This window comes from Hyperolius riggenbachi, chromosome 1, assembly GCF_040937935.1.
Source record: "Hyperolius riggenbachi isolate aHypRig1 chromosome 1, aHypRig1.pri, whole genome shotgun sequence".
Classification (NCBI taxonomy): Eukaryota; Metazoa; Chordata; class Amphibia; order Anura; family Hyperoliidae; genus Hyperolius; species Hyperolius riggenbachi.
The window spans coordinates 668,303,347-668,321,860 of record NC_090646.1 but is presented as its reverse complement, the minus strand read 5'-3'; the positions used below and the strand labels follow the sequence as shown (position 1 = coordinate 668,321,860).

The following is an 18,514-nucleotide window of genomic DNA, read 5'->3' as shown; positions in this document are numbered from 1 at the left end:
ATATGTTGGCGCTTTATAAATAAATAAATAATAATAATAATAATAATAATCCTACCATAGTCGTAGTGTAATGTCCTACCATATTGTTATTATGTATTTATCTAGCACTGACATCTCCTGCAGCACTTTACAGAGTACATAGTCATGTCACTGACTGTCCTCAGAGAAGCTCACACTCTAATCCTACCATAGTCATAGTCTAATGTCCTACCATATTATTATTATGTATTTATCAAGCACTGACATCTCCTGCAGCACTTTACAGATTACATAATCATGTCACTGACTGTCCTCAGAGGAGCTCACACTCTAATCTCTACCATAGTCATAGTCTAATGTCCTACCATATTATTATTATGTATTTATATAGCACTGACATCTTCTGCAGCACATTGCAGAGTACATAGTCATGTCACTGACTGTCTCCACAGGAGCTCACAATCTAATCCTTACCATAGTCATAGCCTAATGTCTTACCATATTATTATTATGTATTTATATAGCACTGACATCTTCTGCAGCACAATACAGAGTACATAGTCATGTCACTGACTGTCCCCAGAGGCAGAGCCGGGACAAGGTCCTCCGGCACCCAAGGCTGAGACACCAAAGTGCGCCCCTCCATCCCTCCCTCCCCAGCCGTCACACACTGATTGCTTTTAGACTAAGAGGTGCCCCAGGCCCCCCAACACCTTAATCTCTAGTTATCTGGCTTGCAGTGACTGCCATGTATCCCCTTTTCTTATTTCTCTCTGCTTCAAACACAATTAGGAATGACAGCTGAATGAATTCTGCGCCCCCTGTAACACTGCGCCCTGAGGCTGGAGCCTCTCTCGGCTATGCCTCGGCCCGGCCCTGCCCAGAGGAGCTCACAGTCTAATCCTACCATAGTCATAGTCTAATGTCCTACCATATTATTATTATGTACTTATATAGCACTGACATCTTCTGCAGCACATTACAGAGTACATAGCCATGTCACTGACTGTCCTCGGAGGAGCTCACACTCTAATCTCTACCATAGTCATAGTCTAATGTCCTACCATATTATTATTATGTATTTATATAGCACTGACATCTTCTGCAGCACTTTACAGAGAACATAGTCATGTCACTGACTGTCTTCAGAGGAACTCACAATCTAAAGCAGGGAATACACAAGGGGCTTGATTCACAAAAAGGTGCTAACTGTTAACACGGGTGTGCTAAACAGTTAGCACGCGAAATGCCGCTTGCGGACTTTTGGGCGCGCAAAGCCCTGTGATTGAGGACATTTGCGCGCGATAACGCGGACTTTTGCGCGCGATTGGGCGTCCGTGGCTTTGCGTGAGCAAAAGTCCATGAGCGGCACTTAGCGTGCTAACTGTTAGCACCGTTTTGTGAATCAAGCCCAATGAGTTTTTTTGGCGTATAGATAGTTCGATAGATAATTTCTGATAGGTCCAATCTGATTTTGATCATTTTTCTGATTCTGAATTCTGAATTTTCTCATAGAAGTGATTGGAAATTGATCAGAAGATCGATCGGCCAGTACCGGTAAATCTGCCGAAAAATGTCAGTGTGTATTCCCAGCATTGTTCTCCCAGTCATGTCCATCAATCGCACCCGTAATCATGGCAAAAGGTGTGCTTGTAGTAGTGAAAATTGCAATTTCATGACTATTGTGTTTTTGTCGGTGTGGAAGGGCCCGATCTCACCGCTCTTTTTTCCCAGAGAAAAGGAAAATTAATTGTAAAGGTCTCACACTAAGTGACCCCAGAAATGTTGGGCCGTTCTGAGACTGGGGGGCGGTGTTGTTGGTCTGGTGCTGTAGCAGGCGGCACAGCCGTGTTAGCAGTGGTTCCCGGGGTCGGTCTTGGTGGTCTGGTGCTGTAGCAGCCGGCACAGCCGTGTTAGCAGTGGTGCCCCGGGGGTCTTGGTGGTCCGGGGTTGTAGCAGCCGGCACAGCCGTGTTAGCAGTGGTGCCCCGGGGGTCGTGTTGGTGGTCCGGTGCTGTAGCAGCCGGCACAACCGTGTTAGCAGTGGTGCCCCGGGGGTCGTGTTGGTGGTCCGGTGCTGTGGCAGCCGGCACAGCCGTGTTAGCAGTGGTGCCCCAGGGGTCGGTCTTGGTGGTCCGGGGTTGTAGCAGCCGGCACAGCCGTGTTAGCAGTGGTGCCCCGGGGGTTGGTGTTGTTGGTGGTCCGGTGTTGTGGCAGGTGGTACAGCCGTGTTAGCAGTGGTGCCTCAGGGGTCGGTGTTGGTGGTTCGGTGCTGTAGCAGCCGGTACAGCCGTGTTAGCAGTGGTGCCCCGGGGGTCGTGTTGGTGGTCCGGTGCTGTAGCAGCCGGCACAGTCGTGTTAGCAGTGGTGCCCCAGGGGTTGGTGTTGTTGGTGGTCTGGTGCTGTAGCAGCCGGCACAGCCGTGTTAGCAGTGGTGCCCCGGGGGTCGTGTTGGTTGTCCGGTGCTGTGGCAGCTGGCACAGCCGTGATAGCAGTGGTGCCCCGGGGATCGGTGTTGTTGGTGGTCCGGTGCTGTGGCAAGTGGTACAGCCGTGTTCGCAGTGGTGCCCCGGGGATCGGTGTTGTTGGTGGTCCGGTGCTGTGGCAAGTGGTACAGCCGTGTTCGCAGTGGTGCCCCGGGGGGTCGGTGTTGGTCCGGTGCTGTGGCAGGTGGTACAGCCGTGTTAGCAGTGGTGCCCCGGGGGTCTTGGTGGTCCGGTGCTGTAGCAGCCAGCACAGCCGTGTTAGCAGTGGTGCCCCGGGGGTTGGTGTTGTTGGTGGTCCGGTGTTGTGGCAGGTGGTACAGCCGTGTTAGCAGTGGTGCCTCAGGGGTCGGTGTTGGTGGTTTGGTGCTGTAGCAGCCGGTACAGCCGTGTTAGCAGTGGTGCCCCGGGGGTCGTGTTGGTGGTCCGGTGCTGTGGCAGCCGGCACAGTAGTGTTAGCAGTGGTGCCCCAGGGGTTGGTGTTGTTGGTGGTCTGGTGCTGTAGCAGCCGGCACAGCCGTGTTAGCAGTGGTGCCCCGGGGGTCGTGTTGGTGGTCCGGTGCTGTAGCAGCCCGCACAGCCGTGTTAGCAGTGGTGCCCCGGGGGTCGTGTTGGTGGTCCGGTGCTGTGGCAGCCGGCACAGCCGTGTTAGCAGTGGTGCCCCAGGGATCGGTGTTGTTGGTGGTCCGGTGCTGTGGCAAGTGGTACAGCCGTGTTCGCAGTGGTGCCCCGGGGGGTCAGTGTTGTTGGTGGTCCGGTGCTGTGGCAGGTGGCACAGCCGTGTTAGCAGTGGTGCCTCGGGGGTTGGTGTTGGTGGTCCGGTGCTGTGGCAGGTGGTACAGCCGTGTTAGCAGTGGTGTCCCGGGGGTCTTGGTGGTCCGGTGCTGTAGCAGCCGGCACAGCCGTGTTAGCAGTGGTGCCCCGGGGGTTGGTGTTGTTGGTGGTCCAGTGTTGTGGCAGGTGGTACAGCCGTGTTAGCAGTGGTGCCCCAGGGGTTGGTGTTGTTTGTGGTCCAGTGTTGTGGCAGGTGGTGGTCCGGTGCTGTAGCAGCCCGCACAGCCGTGTTAGCAGTGGTGCCCCGGGGGTCGTGTTGGTGGTCCGGTGCTGTGGCAGCCGGCACAGCCGTGTTAGCAGTGGTGCCCCAGGGATCGGTGTTGTTGGTGGTCCGGTGCTGTGGCAAGTGGTACAGCCGTGTTCGCAGTGGTGCCCCGGGGGGTCAGTGTTGTTGGTGGTCCGGTGCTGTGGCAGGTGGCACAGCCGTGTTAGCAGTGGTGCCTCGGGGGTTGGTGTTGGTGGTTCGGTGCTGTAGCAGCCGGCACAGCCGTGTTAGCAGTGGTGCCCCGGGGTCGGTGTCGGTGGTCCGGTGCTGTGGCAGCCGGCACAGCCCTGTTAGCAGTGGTGCCCCGGGACTTGGCAAGTGCTATCAGCTCCCCGGATATCTCTTATCTGGTAAAGCGTCTCCGTGCCTCAGCCTGATCTGCCGCTTGTTTCTTGCTCCCCAGAGGAGGCGATTCTGCTGTGCAGACAAGGAAAACAATTAGCCTGACAATTTAATGAAGAGATGAACAGATGTAAGCCGGATCTCTCGGCCAACCTGCTGCCTTTTCTCAAGTGACCGGCTGTGTCTGAGCCTTATAGAGCAAGGGAAGTGGTACTGTGCACTGTGTCTAAGTGTTACTGAGCAAGGGAAGTGTAACTGTGCACTATGTCTAAGCGTTACTGAGCAAGGGAAGTGGTACTGTGCACTGTGTCTGAGCGTTACTGAGCAGGGGAAGTGGTACTGTGCACTGTCTAAGCGTTACTGAGCAAGGGAAATGGTACTGTGCACTATGTCTAAGCGTTACTGAGCAAGGGAAGTGGTACTGTGCACTGTGTCTGAGCCTTATAGAGCAAGGGAAGTGGTACTGTGCACTGTCTAAGCGTTACTGAGCAAGGGAAGTGGTACTGTGCACTGTGTCTAAGTGTTACAGAGTTGGAGAAGTGATACTGTGCACTGTCCATGCATAGAACAGACCGTGCTGTGCCTGAGCCTTACAGAGTCAAGGGAAGTGGCGCTGTGCAGTGTCCGTACATAGAACAAAAGAGATATTGACAAGGGAAGGAAGTAGTACTGTGCCATAAGTGTACACATAGAATAAGGAATAGGAAGTAAGAGGTATATGAAGCATGAGAGGAGTGGTACTGTGCAGTGCACACAGAATAAGAGTGTGTAAATGCAGAGTATGGTGCAGCAGAAGCTGTGCTCTCCCATCCCCTCCCCTCTGGAGTCCTGTGCTGTGCCTGTGCGACCATGCTGTCTGTTTCCTGCTCCCTCTAGTGCTGGCTCTCCTCATGTAGTGTGTAATCACGCTGCATGCAGTAGGAGATGCCGGGCACTAGGGCGAGCAGACAGGCGGGAGCACAGCACTGGACTCCAGCGGAGAGGTGAGAGCACAGCTTCTGTTGCACTATACTCTGCATTTACACACTAAGCTGGGGTAGTGCAGGAGGGGGGTGTGCAATGAAATGTGACAGGATCAGCGGGTTGTTTATATCTCAGGGACCCCCTGTATCATAATATGCGGCTTATGGTTCATACTCTCTAGTGTGTGTGTGCATGCGTGTGCGTGTGTGTTTTCTTGGGGGGGGGGAGGGGGTAGAAGGGGCGGTTGTGACACAGGAATTCTTTTGCCTGGGATGATAAAATGCCTCCAAACAGTCCTGGTCATCGTCTGCAGATACACAATGCTGAGCTTATTATACTACTGACAGCGCTATTTAATCATTACTAATCCATTTACATAATTCATTAACCCTATTAGCGTGGTATGTGCACCACATGGCCCCGAGATGAATAATGGAGATGCTGGTCACGTGATCATAGCCAGATGTTATCATGTGACCAGGCTGCTGGAGCTCACAGGAAAGGAAAAACTTCTCTAAACTGAGACCTTTGTGAGGCCAACAATGGTCATTCTGCAACACGATCTACCCAGGATCCCGGGATCCAGTCATATCTGAGGCACCCAGGATCCAGTCACGTGGTATAAGCTGTTACTCTGTACCTGTACTGATAGTAAACTAGCTGCAGTGTGTGCTGATCTCTGCTGCCTCCACTATGTACAGTATAAGCTGTTACTCTGTACCTGTACTGATAGTAAACTAGCTGCAGTGTGTACTGATCTCTGCTACCTCCAGTATGTGCAGTATAAGCTGTTACTCTGTGCCTGTACTGATAGTAAACTAGCTGCAGTGTGTGCTGATCTCTGCTACCTCCAGTATGTACCGTATAAGCTGTTACCCTGTACCTGTACTGATAGTAAACTAGCTGCAGTGTGTGCTGATCTCTGCTACCTCCTGTATGTACAATATAATCTGTTACTCTGTACCTGTACTGATAGTAAACTAGCTGCAGTGTGTGCTGATCTCTGCTACCTCCTGTATGTACTGTATAAGCTGTTACTCTGTACCTGTACTCAGGGCCGGATTTAGGCCTAGGCCACCTAGACCATGGCCTAGGGCACCACAGGAGCAAGGGCACCAAAGCAGCAGGCTGAACTTTTGCAGCATTTGCAAACTTGCAAATACTGCAATCCACGGAGATCAAGCGAGCGCCTGGCCATGGTACTCTGCTGCCAGCAGCTTGTGCAGGGGCCATCTTGCTCTCTGTGCACGTTTGCATTGTAGCCGGCAGCTATGGACTTGGGCAGCATTGGAGACCGAGGTAAATAGGAAGCTTCTGCACTGCAGATGAGCTGAGAAATGAGTGACATTGATGGCTGCTGCGGTGTGAAGGCAAGCTGGCTACCTATACTGAAAGGGTAAAAGGGTAAAAATCTGTTACTCTGTACCTGTACTGATAGTAAACTAGCTGCAGTGTTTACTGATCTCTGCTACCTCCAGTATGTACAGTATACGCTGTTAGTCTGTGCCTGTACTGATAGTAAACTAGCTGCAGTGTATGCTGATCCCTGCTACCTCCAGTATGTACAGTATATGCTGTTACTTTGTACCTATACTGATAGTAAACTAGCTGCACTGTGTGCTGATCTCTGCTACCTCCAGTATGCACAGTATATAAGCTGTTACTCTGTGTCTGTACAGATAGTAAACTAGCTGCAGTGTGTGCTGGTCTCTGCTACCCCCAGTATGTACAGTATAAGCTGTTACTCTGTGCCTGTACTGATGGTAAACTAGCTGCAGTGTATGCTAATCCCTGCTACCTCCAGTATCTACAGTATAAGCTGTTACTTTGTACCTTTACTGATAGTAAACTAGCTGCAGTGTGTGCTGATCTCTGCTACCTCCAGTATGTACAGTATAAGCTGTTACTTTGTACCTTTACTGATAGTAAACTAGCTGCAGTGTGTGCTGATCTCTGCTACCTCCAGTATGTACAGTATAAGCTGTTACTTTGTACCTATTCTGATAGTAAACTAGCTGGAGTGTGTGCTGATGATCTCTGCTACCTTTAGTATCTATAATATAGGCTACAGTATATCATAACACTGATATTGCTAGATATTTTTCTAAAGGATTTTGTCTTACCTAGCTTTGTGTTACTGGCCTTCCCAGCATATCCTCTGCTTCCATGCACCATTACAAGTGCACCTGTCTCTGCGCCCCTCCTAGATAGACAGATGGTTGATGATGCTTTTTTTTTTGCAGACGACTTCTCCAAATTAAATTAAATTAAGGAAGGCCGAGACCCGCCAGGCGGAAGCTATGGATGGACTCATTAGTGGGGGATTTATTGCTTTAAGAAGGCCGCCGCTCTCGTCCGACGCTGTCAGCGCCAATAGAAGTTTCCTTTGAAAGTGAAAAGAAAAATCACTATCCCGTCGAACGCCTACCGGCGGCTGTTAGTAAACGTCTTGCCACAATAAAACACGTTTATAGATCTGGCTTTGCATGCGCTGAAGAGCGAGAGAGAACGCGGTGATGTACGAGCCGGCACGGCCGCGAGACGTTTCATAATTAACCGAAAATGAGAAATTCGGGGAACATTAAGATTATTAATTATTGTGCCATTAATATGCATATTCATATGAAGCGCGACGCGGACTCTTATCAGTCTTGTGTCCGGCGTGGAAATAGCGACAGCCGAATGAATTATAAAGTGAGCTGCTGATTGGTTGGTTGGTTGGTTTACTAAAACCTCAAACACACTCCAAACGAAAGTCGCTAGAAACATCCAACAAGAAACAGATATTGCAGTGTTGGACGACAGTCGCGTGCAATAATGTAGCCAAACGCCAACGGCGAGCGACCGACATCGTACATTCTGCCCAATCCGTCTGCTGGATCAACTCCCTCAGACAACTGTTGGGCAGATATCGTGCAGTCAGCCACGTGTGTACGCTTGTTGATTGAACAACATTGTTCTACTGAATGCACGCATATGCTCTTCAAAGCGATTTTGCAGTGCTTCTATAGACAGCGTTGAGCGCAAACCTGCCCAAAATGCTGCCTGTGCTGATGGCAATTAATCCTAATCCACAGGTGTGGAACTCCAGGCCTGGAGGGCCAGATCCATGCCAGTGTTTAGGGTGGACTGAGAAAGATAGGAATGTGTTCTGCCTGATGGACCACATCTTTCCTGATTCACACCCATCAATTCATTTGAGCTGTGTCAAAAATGTGTGAGGACCTCGGCCCCATTGGTGGTCGTAATGGCCAAAAACTTTGTTTCGCAAATTTCGCAAAGTTTTTCGCATAGAAAAACTTCGCAATAAAACTTTGCGTAGTATTTTACGCATTTACGGGTATTTCGTAATTACGGCTACAATACTTCGCATGTAAACGAAATTGCGTAACGTAATTACGCGTTGCTTACTCGTCAATATCCGCGTCAAACTTGCCAATACGCATACTATACATTAACGCATTGAATCATGCTTATAATGCGTATAAACATACGCATTAAACTGCGCATGCACCTCTATACAATAACCTGTCCGCATGTGGAAATTTGTATACGCCAAAACCTACTAAATGACTAATTTCCTAATGAACCGTAATTTTGCGTAATTAGTAAGTTTCAATACACAATTACGGTTCACACGTAATTTATTACGCATTCTCCCGTAAATTTTGCATTACGATTACGATGAAAAACGGCAAATGTCGATGCGAAATTTTGCTTATGCAAAATTTTGCAGCACCACTGCTCGGCCCTCGTAGGACCGGTTTGACATCCCTGTGCCTAATCGCAATCGCACTAGTGGGTTCCCCACCATTTAGAAACATTGGCATATTGTTTTTTGGAATCGCCAGCGATTGACAGCGGTACAAAAACACTAAAAAAAAAACACTGTAGTGGGTTCCAGCGCTGATAGCGCTTTCTGTTGGCTCGCTCAGAGGCCCGGCTGCATTTTTGTTGGCTTTGTAACTCTTTGCGATTATTCAGCTGTCTTCCCTGCGGTTCCTCCCAGCACATGACTGGGGTGTCCCCCGGGGACCGCACTGGCTTTATTCTGTCCTCAGGGACCGTCACTCACAGAGTTTAGCAGTGAAAACAGATTAGCCTGTGTTAGGGGTCACCCCGTCCGGGTCAGAGGTCACAGGAAGAAACTTGCCACAAGAACTTCACTGTGAGACCACATGAAAGGCCTGCTAATTCCCTGTAACCAGAGCGCTTCCTCAGGCCTAGCAGCGTGAAGTCCTGGGCTGAGGATACATGTGTCCTCTGGGGGTGGGGGGGTCCAGCCTAATCGCTGACAAACAGCGAGGCGGAGGAGGTCAGCAAACGGGCGCTAACGCTTCAATTCACAGAGATCAAGACATTTATTGGCTAATACTCTACTGTTACTTCAATTCACTAAGCATTAGCGCACGAGGTAAAACAGAAAACAGAGGATTTTACCAAACATTTTGTGAAATGTCAATTCACTTAGGGCTGGTTCACACTGCAAAGAGCTTTTTAAGCGCTGGTGATGTTGAAAACCTCTTGCTAATGCAATGCTATGGCAGATTTTTACAAAATCACATTGTTCCAGTGAGAACACTCACATAGGATAACATTAGCAAGAAAAGCTCTTGTAGTGTGAAATTGTTACCTCATAGAAAACTGATATTTATCGACTGGTGAGGTAAATTACTGACTTGTGAAGTAAATATTAATATCATTTAGTATTTATATAGCGCAGGTATCTTCAACAGCACTTTACAGAGTACTTATTATTGGTATTATTATTATTTATATAGCGCTGACTTCTTCAGCAGCGCTGTACAGAGTATATCATCTTGTCACTAACTGTCCCTCAGAGGAGCTCACAATCTAATCCCTGCGATAGTCATATGTCTATGTATGTATTGTGTAATGTATGTATACAGACAGACAGCTGCATAGCTTTGTGCTGCTTCGATCTGTGCACATCGATTGGCGTTATTGATTTTTGAACAGATTTGTGCTGGAATTGAGTTGTGCTGGGTGGTTAAACAATGGCTACTCCCCTGTAATCAGGCAGATATCAGGGGTGTAACAATAGACCCTGCAAGGGATGCAGCCGCAGGGGGCCCAGAAGCCACAGGGGGCCCCGTCCTGAGAGACTGACCACTAAGGGCAAGGAGAGAAAAAGCTTTCTGCACAATTGTTCTAATGACTGCATCTGCTCAGCCACTAATATCGAATCATACAAAGTTTTGTAGACAAAAGATTTGTAGAAAGTCCCCATTCACTGTGCAGGGGGGCCCAGTGATTTCTAGTTACGCCCCTGGCAGATATTGATCATTGACGGGATCTGGTGTTCATTGTAGTGTATGACCACCTATAGTCCAAACAGCAATAGGCTCATGTGCTAAAGTACTATTAGTCAGTCAAACAATGGAGGATGTAAAGGTGCCTGTACATTTCTCGATTTTTTTTCATTAAGCGATTAAGCAATCGACTTTATTGGGCAATTGAAAACAGTGTGTTCAATCCATTGTTAACCTCCTGAGCGATAATCCCGAGCTGAGCTCGGGGTATGTCGCGCAGGAGGAGTTCTCAGGCCCTGGTGGGCCGATTTGCATAATTTTTTTTTTGTTACACGCAGCTAGCACTTTGCTAGCTGCGTGTAACTTCCGATCGCCGCCGCTCGCCGCCGTGCCGCGCAGCCCCCCCCCCGACCCCTTGCGCAGCCTGGCCAATCAGTGCCAGGCAGCGCTGAGGTGTGGATCGGGACTCCCTCTGACGTCACGACGTCCATGACGTCGGTGACGTCATCCCGCCCGGTCGCCATGGCGACCGGGGAAGCCCAGCAGGAAATCTCGTTCTGAACGGGATTTCCTACTTACTCTGATCGCCGAAGCAATCAGAGTGGGTGGGGGATGCCGCTGAGCAGCGGCTATCATGTAGATGATTTAAAAACTAAAAAATTTAAAAAAAAATGCTGCGCCCCCTCCTGGGCGGTCTTATTGTATTGCCCAGAGGGTTAATCAACCATTGGCACAAACACTGCAAGCGAGATCCTGGTTATTGTCCTTCACTAATAGATCTGAAGCATGTGGTGCCTTCATGCTCCGAAACCAACAATCGATTCTATGTCGATCAAAATCGTGTGAACAGTAGCCGATACCTTTAGGATTGCCTGATATTTACCATCCTGCTTTATCGAGTAAATTTGTTGATTCAGGCAGATACCATTTCCGATCGATCGAGCAGAATGGAACACTACAGTTTCTCCACCGTGTCAGATGAGAAGGTTCAGAGGTACTGACCATGACTGTGAAGCATGAGGCCATGAGTTCAGAGGAAAAAATAAATTATTGAATCGTACTGTCAACTGAACAGGAAAATCGAGTAATGAATGGGCACCTTCAGTTAGGGCTGTGAAGTCTGTACAAAAATCATTATTGAAACCACCAACTCCAACTCCAGGTAAAATTGCTCTGACTCCTCAACTCTGACTCCAACTCCACAGCCCTGCCTTCAGCGATACATTATTTAAGATTGTCCGCTATTAGGTGACACAGACTGCATCCCTTTCCTGAGTAATATCAGACCATAGAATGGATGGCAGAAGGGCTTGTGGATTTCCATTTGGCGCTACGACAATTGGAATTTAGTAGCGAGAATGTTTTTGTTTCCCCAAGCATTAATTCGGTCGTTTTGAAACAAAATAAAGGCGCCGTTGGCCGTGGTCCCAATTGAAGGCAATCAGTCTAGCCTCAGCTCCCAGAATCCTTTGCTGCATTGGCATCTGTGCACGCTGGTAGCTTGCCAGAACAATTAGGTCACATTAGGTAAACGATAGCAGCGTTTTCCCCATTGTACGTCCTGTCGCTGGATGATGTCTGTGAACCTGTCTGATGTTTTTATTGCCTACAGATGCCACAGAGAGGCGCGGGTTCCCTGTCCGTCCCGCGCTGTTGCGTCGCTGTGTAAAACGCTTTACAGAACTCTAAAGTGTAAATGGATCTTCCGTGTTTTGCATAAAAAAAAAAAAAAGAAATGCTTATTTTTCCCCAGGCGGCGTTCAACTTTTAATTGCCAGAGAATTTAGGGTAGTGCTGACCACGGCTGCCGTCGACGGACTGAGTTTTGGAAATCTCAGCATTGTTATAATCTAAAATGGAACAAGTAAATTAAAAGAAAGAAAAAAACAAAAAAAGAACAGAATGTTTATAAAAGAGCAGATAACGGTCTCCAGCAATGTTCATCTTGTGACTCCCTGCAAATCACCGTCGGATATTCCCCGTCTCTTACACACTGCATAAATATGATTATTTTAACTGTAGATAGTGTAGAAAGCAATGGGTTGTCCCTGGGTGGTTAGCACCTGTCAGTGTCCCCACTGATGACATTGATTTCCTGTCACTAATGTAAGACATCATGGCTGAAGCCGGTCTCAGACTGAGGATTGGCGGTAGCGGTAGTGCACCGTACCGCCAAAAACATGCCTTCGGGGCAATCGGTGATTACCGCGTTAGCATGCGATAATCCCCATCTGCCAGCCGGCCAAGCATTGAGTGACAGAAGTACAGAGGCGCCAGCAGAGTAAAAAAAGCCACAATTTTAAAACCAAATAAAAACATGGTTGGCAAGGGTGGACTTGCCAACCCAACAATTGACACAACCAATTTTGTATGATACCAGCAAATTTAATTGGTACTCCAAAAACAACAGTATACAACGCGTTTCACAGGTCCAAAGCCCGCTTCCTCAGGCAAAAGTACAAGCAGGAGTAACAGTAGAGTTGTGCGTGCTAGTGTAATGCCTCTGTGCCTCTGAGTTACACTAGCACGCACAACTCTACTGTTACTCCTGCTTGTACTTTTGCCTGAGGAAGCGGGCTTTGGACCCGTGAAACGCGTTGTATACTGTTGTTTTTGGAGTACCAATTAAATTTGATTGTATTATACAAAATTGGTTGTGTCAATTGTTGGGTCGGCAAGTCCACCCTTGCCAACCACGTTTTTATAAAGTGGCTTTTTTACTCTGCTGTCGCCTCTGTACTTCTCCTGTACATTATTATCCATCTGGTGGATGGGTGTGAGAACACCCTTTCTTTTCTACAGAGAGCAACTCTTTTAACCTGAGTGAGGACAGGTTTATTTTCCCCATAGGCGAAGAGAGTGGTTGCCTACATCCAGCAACCCAGACTTATTTACATCCTGTGACAATTGTATTATCAATAATACACTATTGGGGGCTCCCGATTATATCTCCTTCTCTGCAAGCATTGAGTGACGCTTACTTCCTGCGGCCGAAGTGATCACGTGCACGGAAGCGTACTGCTAAAATCCACTTCCACACATGCGCAGTGTGAATTCTTGTGGCTGACATTTTATAATATACGCGGCGCCGTAGACTTGAGGTGGCCACACACCATACAATTTATTAAATATCTTTTCAATTCAAGAATTGCAATCAATTTTCTGACTTATTGTAAAGGTGGCCACACACGATACAATAAAATGATCCGATTTTACAGCAATTCAATAAATATGATCGGATCTCCTGAAAAAAATTGAAAACTATTTTCTTAATTCGACTGAAAAATCCGGTCGGATTTCCTGTTTTTTCGATTTTTATCGATCCGGAATGTTGGAAATGTTTCTTCAAATTTTCTAAAAATTGTATGGTGTGTGTGTTAGATTGTCAGTGTATTGATGGGCAGCACGGTGGCGTAGGTGGGCAGCACGGTGGCGTAGTGGTTAGCTCTCTCGCCTTGCAGCGCTGGGTCCTTGGTTCGAATCCCAGCCAGGGCACTATCTGCAAAGAGTTTGTATGTTCTCTCCGTGTCTGCATGGGTTTCCTCCGGGCACTCCGGTTTCCTCCTACATTCCAAAAACATACGGATAAGTTAATTGGCTCCCCCTAAAATTGGCCCTAGACTACAGTACTTACACTACATAATATAGATATATGGCAATGGTAGGGATTAGATTGTGAGCTCCTTTGAGGGACAGTTAGTGACAAGATATATATATATACACTGTACAGTGCTGCGTAATATGTCGGCGCTATATAAATACTAAATAATAATAATAATAAATAATAATAATTGATATACACACCCAAGCAAATTTCTCAGAGTTTCCAATCATTTTGATCATAACTGGGAAAAAAAATGTAACATAGGTGTGTGGTACATTGGTCATATTTTTGAACTGTTACAATCAGTCAGAAAAACTGATTGCAATTCTTAAACTGAACAGATATTTTAAAAATTGTATGGTGTGCGGCCACCTTTACATTTAAAAAAATCTGACCAATGTACGACAACCGTGTGTTCAATTTTTACCCAATTATGAAAAAAATGATTGAAAACTCTGAGAAAATTGCATGGAAGTATATATAAGGACATTGACAACCTACCACACACCATTCAATTTTCATAAAAATTTATCAGAAAAATCCAGCACTCTCGATAGACTTTTATCGAATAAAAACAGGAAACCCAATCAGATTTCTTGCACAAATTAAAAAACAAAACTTTGATTCTTTTGGAAAATCCGATCGTTTTTATCCAATTGCTTAAAACCGGATCATTTTATTGTGCCGTATGTGGCCACCTTTACATGACTTCTGGTCCACCGCAGGTTGACGTAGAACCGCACCTCAATGCCCCTTGCATCAGGGGCGCGGAAAAACGTCACTTCCGTCGCATTGCGCTTCCTCAGGGCCGGTTCGCCCATGAGGCCGGGTGAAACTAGTTCCTCAGGCGGCAAGTCCGGGCCCTGGTTGTGGGTTTGGGGCCGCCGAGCTGGAAGGGGTAGCGGGCAGGAAGGGGGTATTGAGCACAACGGCAGGGAGGGGGGGTCGGACCCACCCCCCCTTACCTGGGTCCCCTGATCTCCGCTCCATTCAGTTTGTCACAAGTTTGTAAAGAGTCTAGAACCGCCCATGACAGCCTCAGTATGACAGTCCCCAAAGGCTCTCATTGCCTTGCAGTGTGATGCAGTAAAAATACCCACATCGTGTGGCCGGGCTGAAATGTTATGCAATAGTATATTATTAGTAGGCATTCACCATATCCAGAGATCTGGCTGCACAGCTTGCTGTATAGGCCCTCTCTCTCATCCGGCCTGACCCTGTACCTTTCCCACGCGGAAAATGCAAAAGTGATCACGGAAAAAACAAATTGCACGCAAAGAGATAAGTGTACTGCCTGCGAAAAAGCAGAAGGCTGTCCGCTTTAAAATCATAATAAAACATGTGCAAACAGAGCCTGGACAAACAACAAAGAAAATCTGATTCCTGAGCAGGTCAATGGATCGTTGGTCGTCAATCGGTAGTGCCTGAGCCAATCCATGGTACAGGAGGTTGTACCGTTCATGTGTTCTCTAAGATTAGCTGGAATTATTCTTACACACTGGAATACCAGCCTCTTACATTGGAAATGATTTAGCAGTCTCACCTGTGAGGGTGGGCGGGATATGCAAATCATTCCTATTTTAAGAAGGGAAAATTATACTTTTCCGTGGGAGTTTTTGATTATTTCGAGGCCGTGTACAATAGGTCCTGTTGGCTGCGGTTCTGCATATCTCAGTATCGCCTCCACTCACGGGCGCTACCCGCGGGGTCGGAGTTATGAAAGCCGGGGTGACACGCAGATTTATTTTCTAAAAGTAAAATGTCGGGCATAAAATAAAAAAGCAGTTCTTTATTTTTATCTGGTAAACAAGTAATACGGATGCTAACCAGGCAATCCAAAAGTTAAAAATCACTCTTATTTTTCTTCTCCATAAAACATCATTCCCCAGTTTCCTTAGCTCTTATTTGGTACATCTGCCGCACAAAGGAAGTTGCAGGGCATGCTGGGTTTTCTTTTTTTCTTCTTTACTTTCCCCTCAGACTTAACTAATGCAGTCTGATTGGCTGAAGCCTCTTTCCCTCCTGTTTTCCCCTCCCACACCTCTGTTTCTCTCTGATTGGCCAATATTTTTCAATGTACTACATACTGCAGAGCTGGCTGGGAGTGTCTGAAGACTGGGAGGAGGGCGGGCAATGATACACAGAGTAAGGGAGGAAACGACATCAAGATTGGCTTCAAGATAGACACAGACAAAATGGAAGGATTTTCTCTTTCATTACTATAGAGAAATCATTAAAATCAAAACGTGGACAGTACAATACATATGTTATATAAGCACAGCAAGTATTCATCTACTTATACATGGTTTTTTTTTCTGAGATAGTATGGCTGACAGCTCCTCTTTAAAAAGGGGGCTGAGAATGATGGGAGCCCTGGGCTGTAAGCGTGTCAATACATTATTATTAGATTTTTGGCATTGATACCTTATAGTGATCGAATGCAGCAATATGGCCACCCGATCAATCGTTTCAATCAATTTCTGGCCAAATCAATCAAAACGACATGCTAGAAAATGTTGCCAAAAGTGCTTGATCAGGTGTGTGGTGGTGGTTCCATGTCACTACAAATGATGGACCTAGCCACAAGTGTATGCATACCCCCCTTCCCCCCCGCCAGTGGTTAGTGTAGTATGCTCGCACGTCAGGTGACTCCTCCATATTTCATTGAATTGACACTGAAAACATCTGGACTATGTGACACCAGCTCAGGTAGTGATGTCATCACAGACACGTGGTACAGGCACTTGCAGTGACAATTAAATTCAAAAACTCAAAAACACGCAGGACAACAGAGAAGGCAAGGAGTCATGTGAGCATACTACACTCACCATGGGCCTGGGGGGGGGGAGGGGGGGTTTAGAAGCATTAGGGGGGGGGGGGAGGCACGAAGGTAGCATTAGTATGATTTCAAATACATTTTATGCGGAAATCTATTGGAAATGGCTGCTCAGTGTGTGGCCAGTAGAGATGTGGCGAACATAGAATTTTCAGCTTACGCAAATGTTTGCAAACATGCAAACCACCATTGACTTCAATGACCAGGCAAATTTTAAAACCTACAAAGACTGTTTCTGGCCACAAAAGTGATGAAAAAGTTGTTTCAAGGCGTCTAACACCTGGACTGTGGCATGCCAGAGGAGTATCCATGTCAAAATCCCACTAAAAATTAAAGTTGACACAAAGGCCTCAATTCACTAAGATCACGCTGGAGATAATAAGGCAAGAGAAAACTTACCTCCACATAAGAGAGAGTTATCTTATCTCTCCATTCCTAAGTTACCTCCTCTGTAGTTAATTTACCTCCTCTGTAGTTATTTTCACATGCAGTTAATAAACAGCCTGTGGACTCTGGAGTTATTTTAAGGATTAAAGAGTTAACTTAAAGACAGAAGAGTTAACTTTAGGTTTGCCTGAGGTAAAATGTTTCCTGAATACTACATGCCTTATCACCATGGTAACAACTCTAGAAGAGTTATTAAAGACAGGAGATAAGCTTAGTGAATTGAAGCCAATGTCAGGTTTTAATCGCTAAAGGGCAGGAATCACATTACTTTCCTACAGATAATGCACTGGAGTGGCAACAGCAGTAGTGCACACAGCTCTGGGTGTCAGTGGGCTGTGGAGTGTCACACACAGAGAGATACAATAGTGCTATCAGAATACAGTGACATAATAATGCACGGGAGGAGTGGCACGGTGTCCGCTACTTAATGAGGCAACAGCAGTAGTGTGCACAGCTCTGGGTATCAGTGGGCTGTGGAGTGTCACACACACAAAAAAAACAGGAGACCGATGTGCTAGCCCTCAATAGGGCTGTTTGGGGTGCTTTCACAGCAAGTGAGGTACAAGAACACAGGCCTAGCTAATGCTTTCCCTACCTATCTGCAGCAAGTCTGTCCCTGCTCTCACTAACAGTCAGCAGCCAGCAGAGAATGAATGTCTGCCGGTGAACTGTTCGGACCATCTCTAGTGGCCAGGCAATAGACCCCTCTCTGATCAGATTCCATCAGTGAGGGATCTACCTGAAGGTTGATCTGGTGGCCATTATCTAATGTACGGACCCTTTACTATCCCTACAAGCTCTTTCTAGGCCGTACCAGAGCCATCTGTGATAAATGAGGGCCGTTGTGTCTTCATGGTACGTTTGTTAGTTGCGGAGTCCATCCAATCCTCTCAACTTGGCTTTGGGGTTTTGTCGTATGGGTGCCACACACGATTGGTTGATGACTGAACTGTATCTGCACAATTCATTCAGTGACTTGAAACCATTCTTTCCTCCTGGCAGATCCCCACATCCAGTATGAGAAGATTGGCTCTGACGTGGTTATCAAGTGTGGCTCGATGGACCCAGACATCTCCGTAACGTGGACTGTAAACGGGACAGACATCGATAATTCCCAGCTGAACGGATCAGCGCTGCTTTTACATAACGTGGATTTATCGCACAGCGGATTCTACTCCTGCTTCGAGGGATCCTCCTGGCAGCTCTGGCATCAGACCGTCCTCAAAGTTGGCCGTGAGTAGCAGAACCGGTGCTCTTATCTGATATCAGCTATGTTGTGGTTTACATAGTTTTAACTAAAAGAAAAAATGTAGTTGAATAAGATAAAACTCTCCGTGAAACGCCATTGCTATCACTGATTGTGTATAAGCAATAGTGTGTATGTTGTCTGTTGATTGTAAAGTATATACAGTAAGTAATAGTGCGTATGTTGTCTGTTGATTGTATATACAGTAAGTAATAGTGCGTATGTTGTCTGTTGATTGTATAT

The 18,514-nt window shown here is 47.0% G+C and overlaps 1 protein-coding gene across 7 annotated transcripts in view; it reads left to right on the top strand.

Moving 5' to 3' along the window:
- Positions 1-18,514, top strand: part of CNTFR (ciliary neurotrophic factor receptor) — an 841,679-nt gene that overhangs the window by 555,580 nt on the left and 267,585 nt on the right. For all 7 annotated transcript variants that reach the window (XM_068253005.1, XM_068252965.1, XM_068252959.1 and 4 more), the window contains one exon: positions 18,028-18,258. In XM_068253005.1, the coding sequence (XP_068109106.1) occupies positions 18,028-18,258 (231 nt within the window). The remainder of the gene's footprint in view (positions 1-18,027; positions 18,259-18,514) is intronic.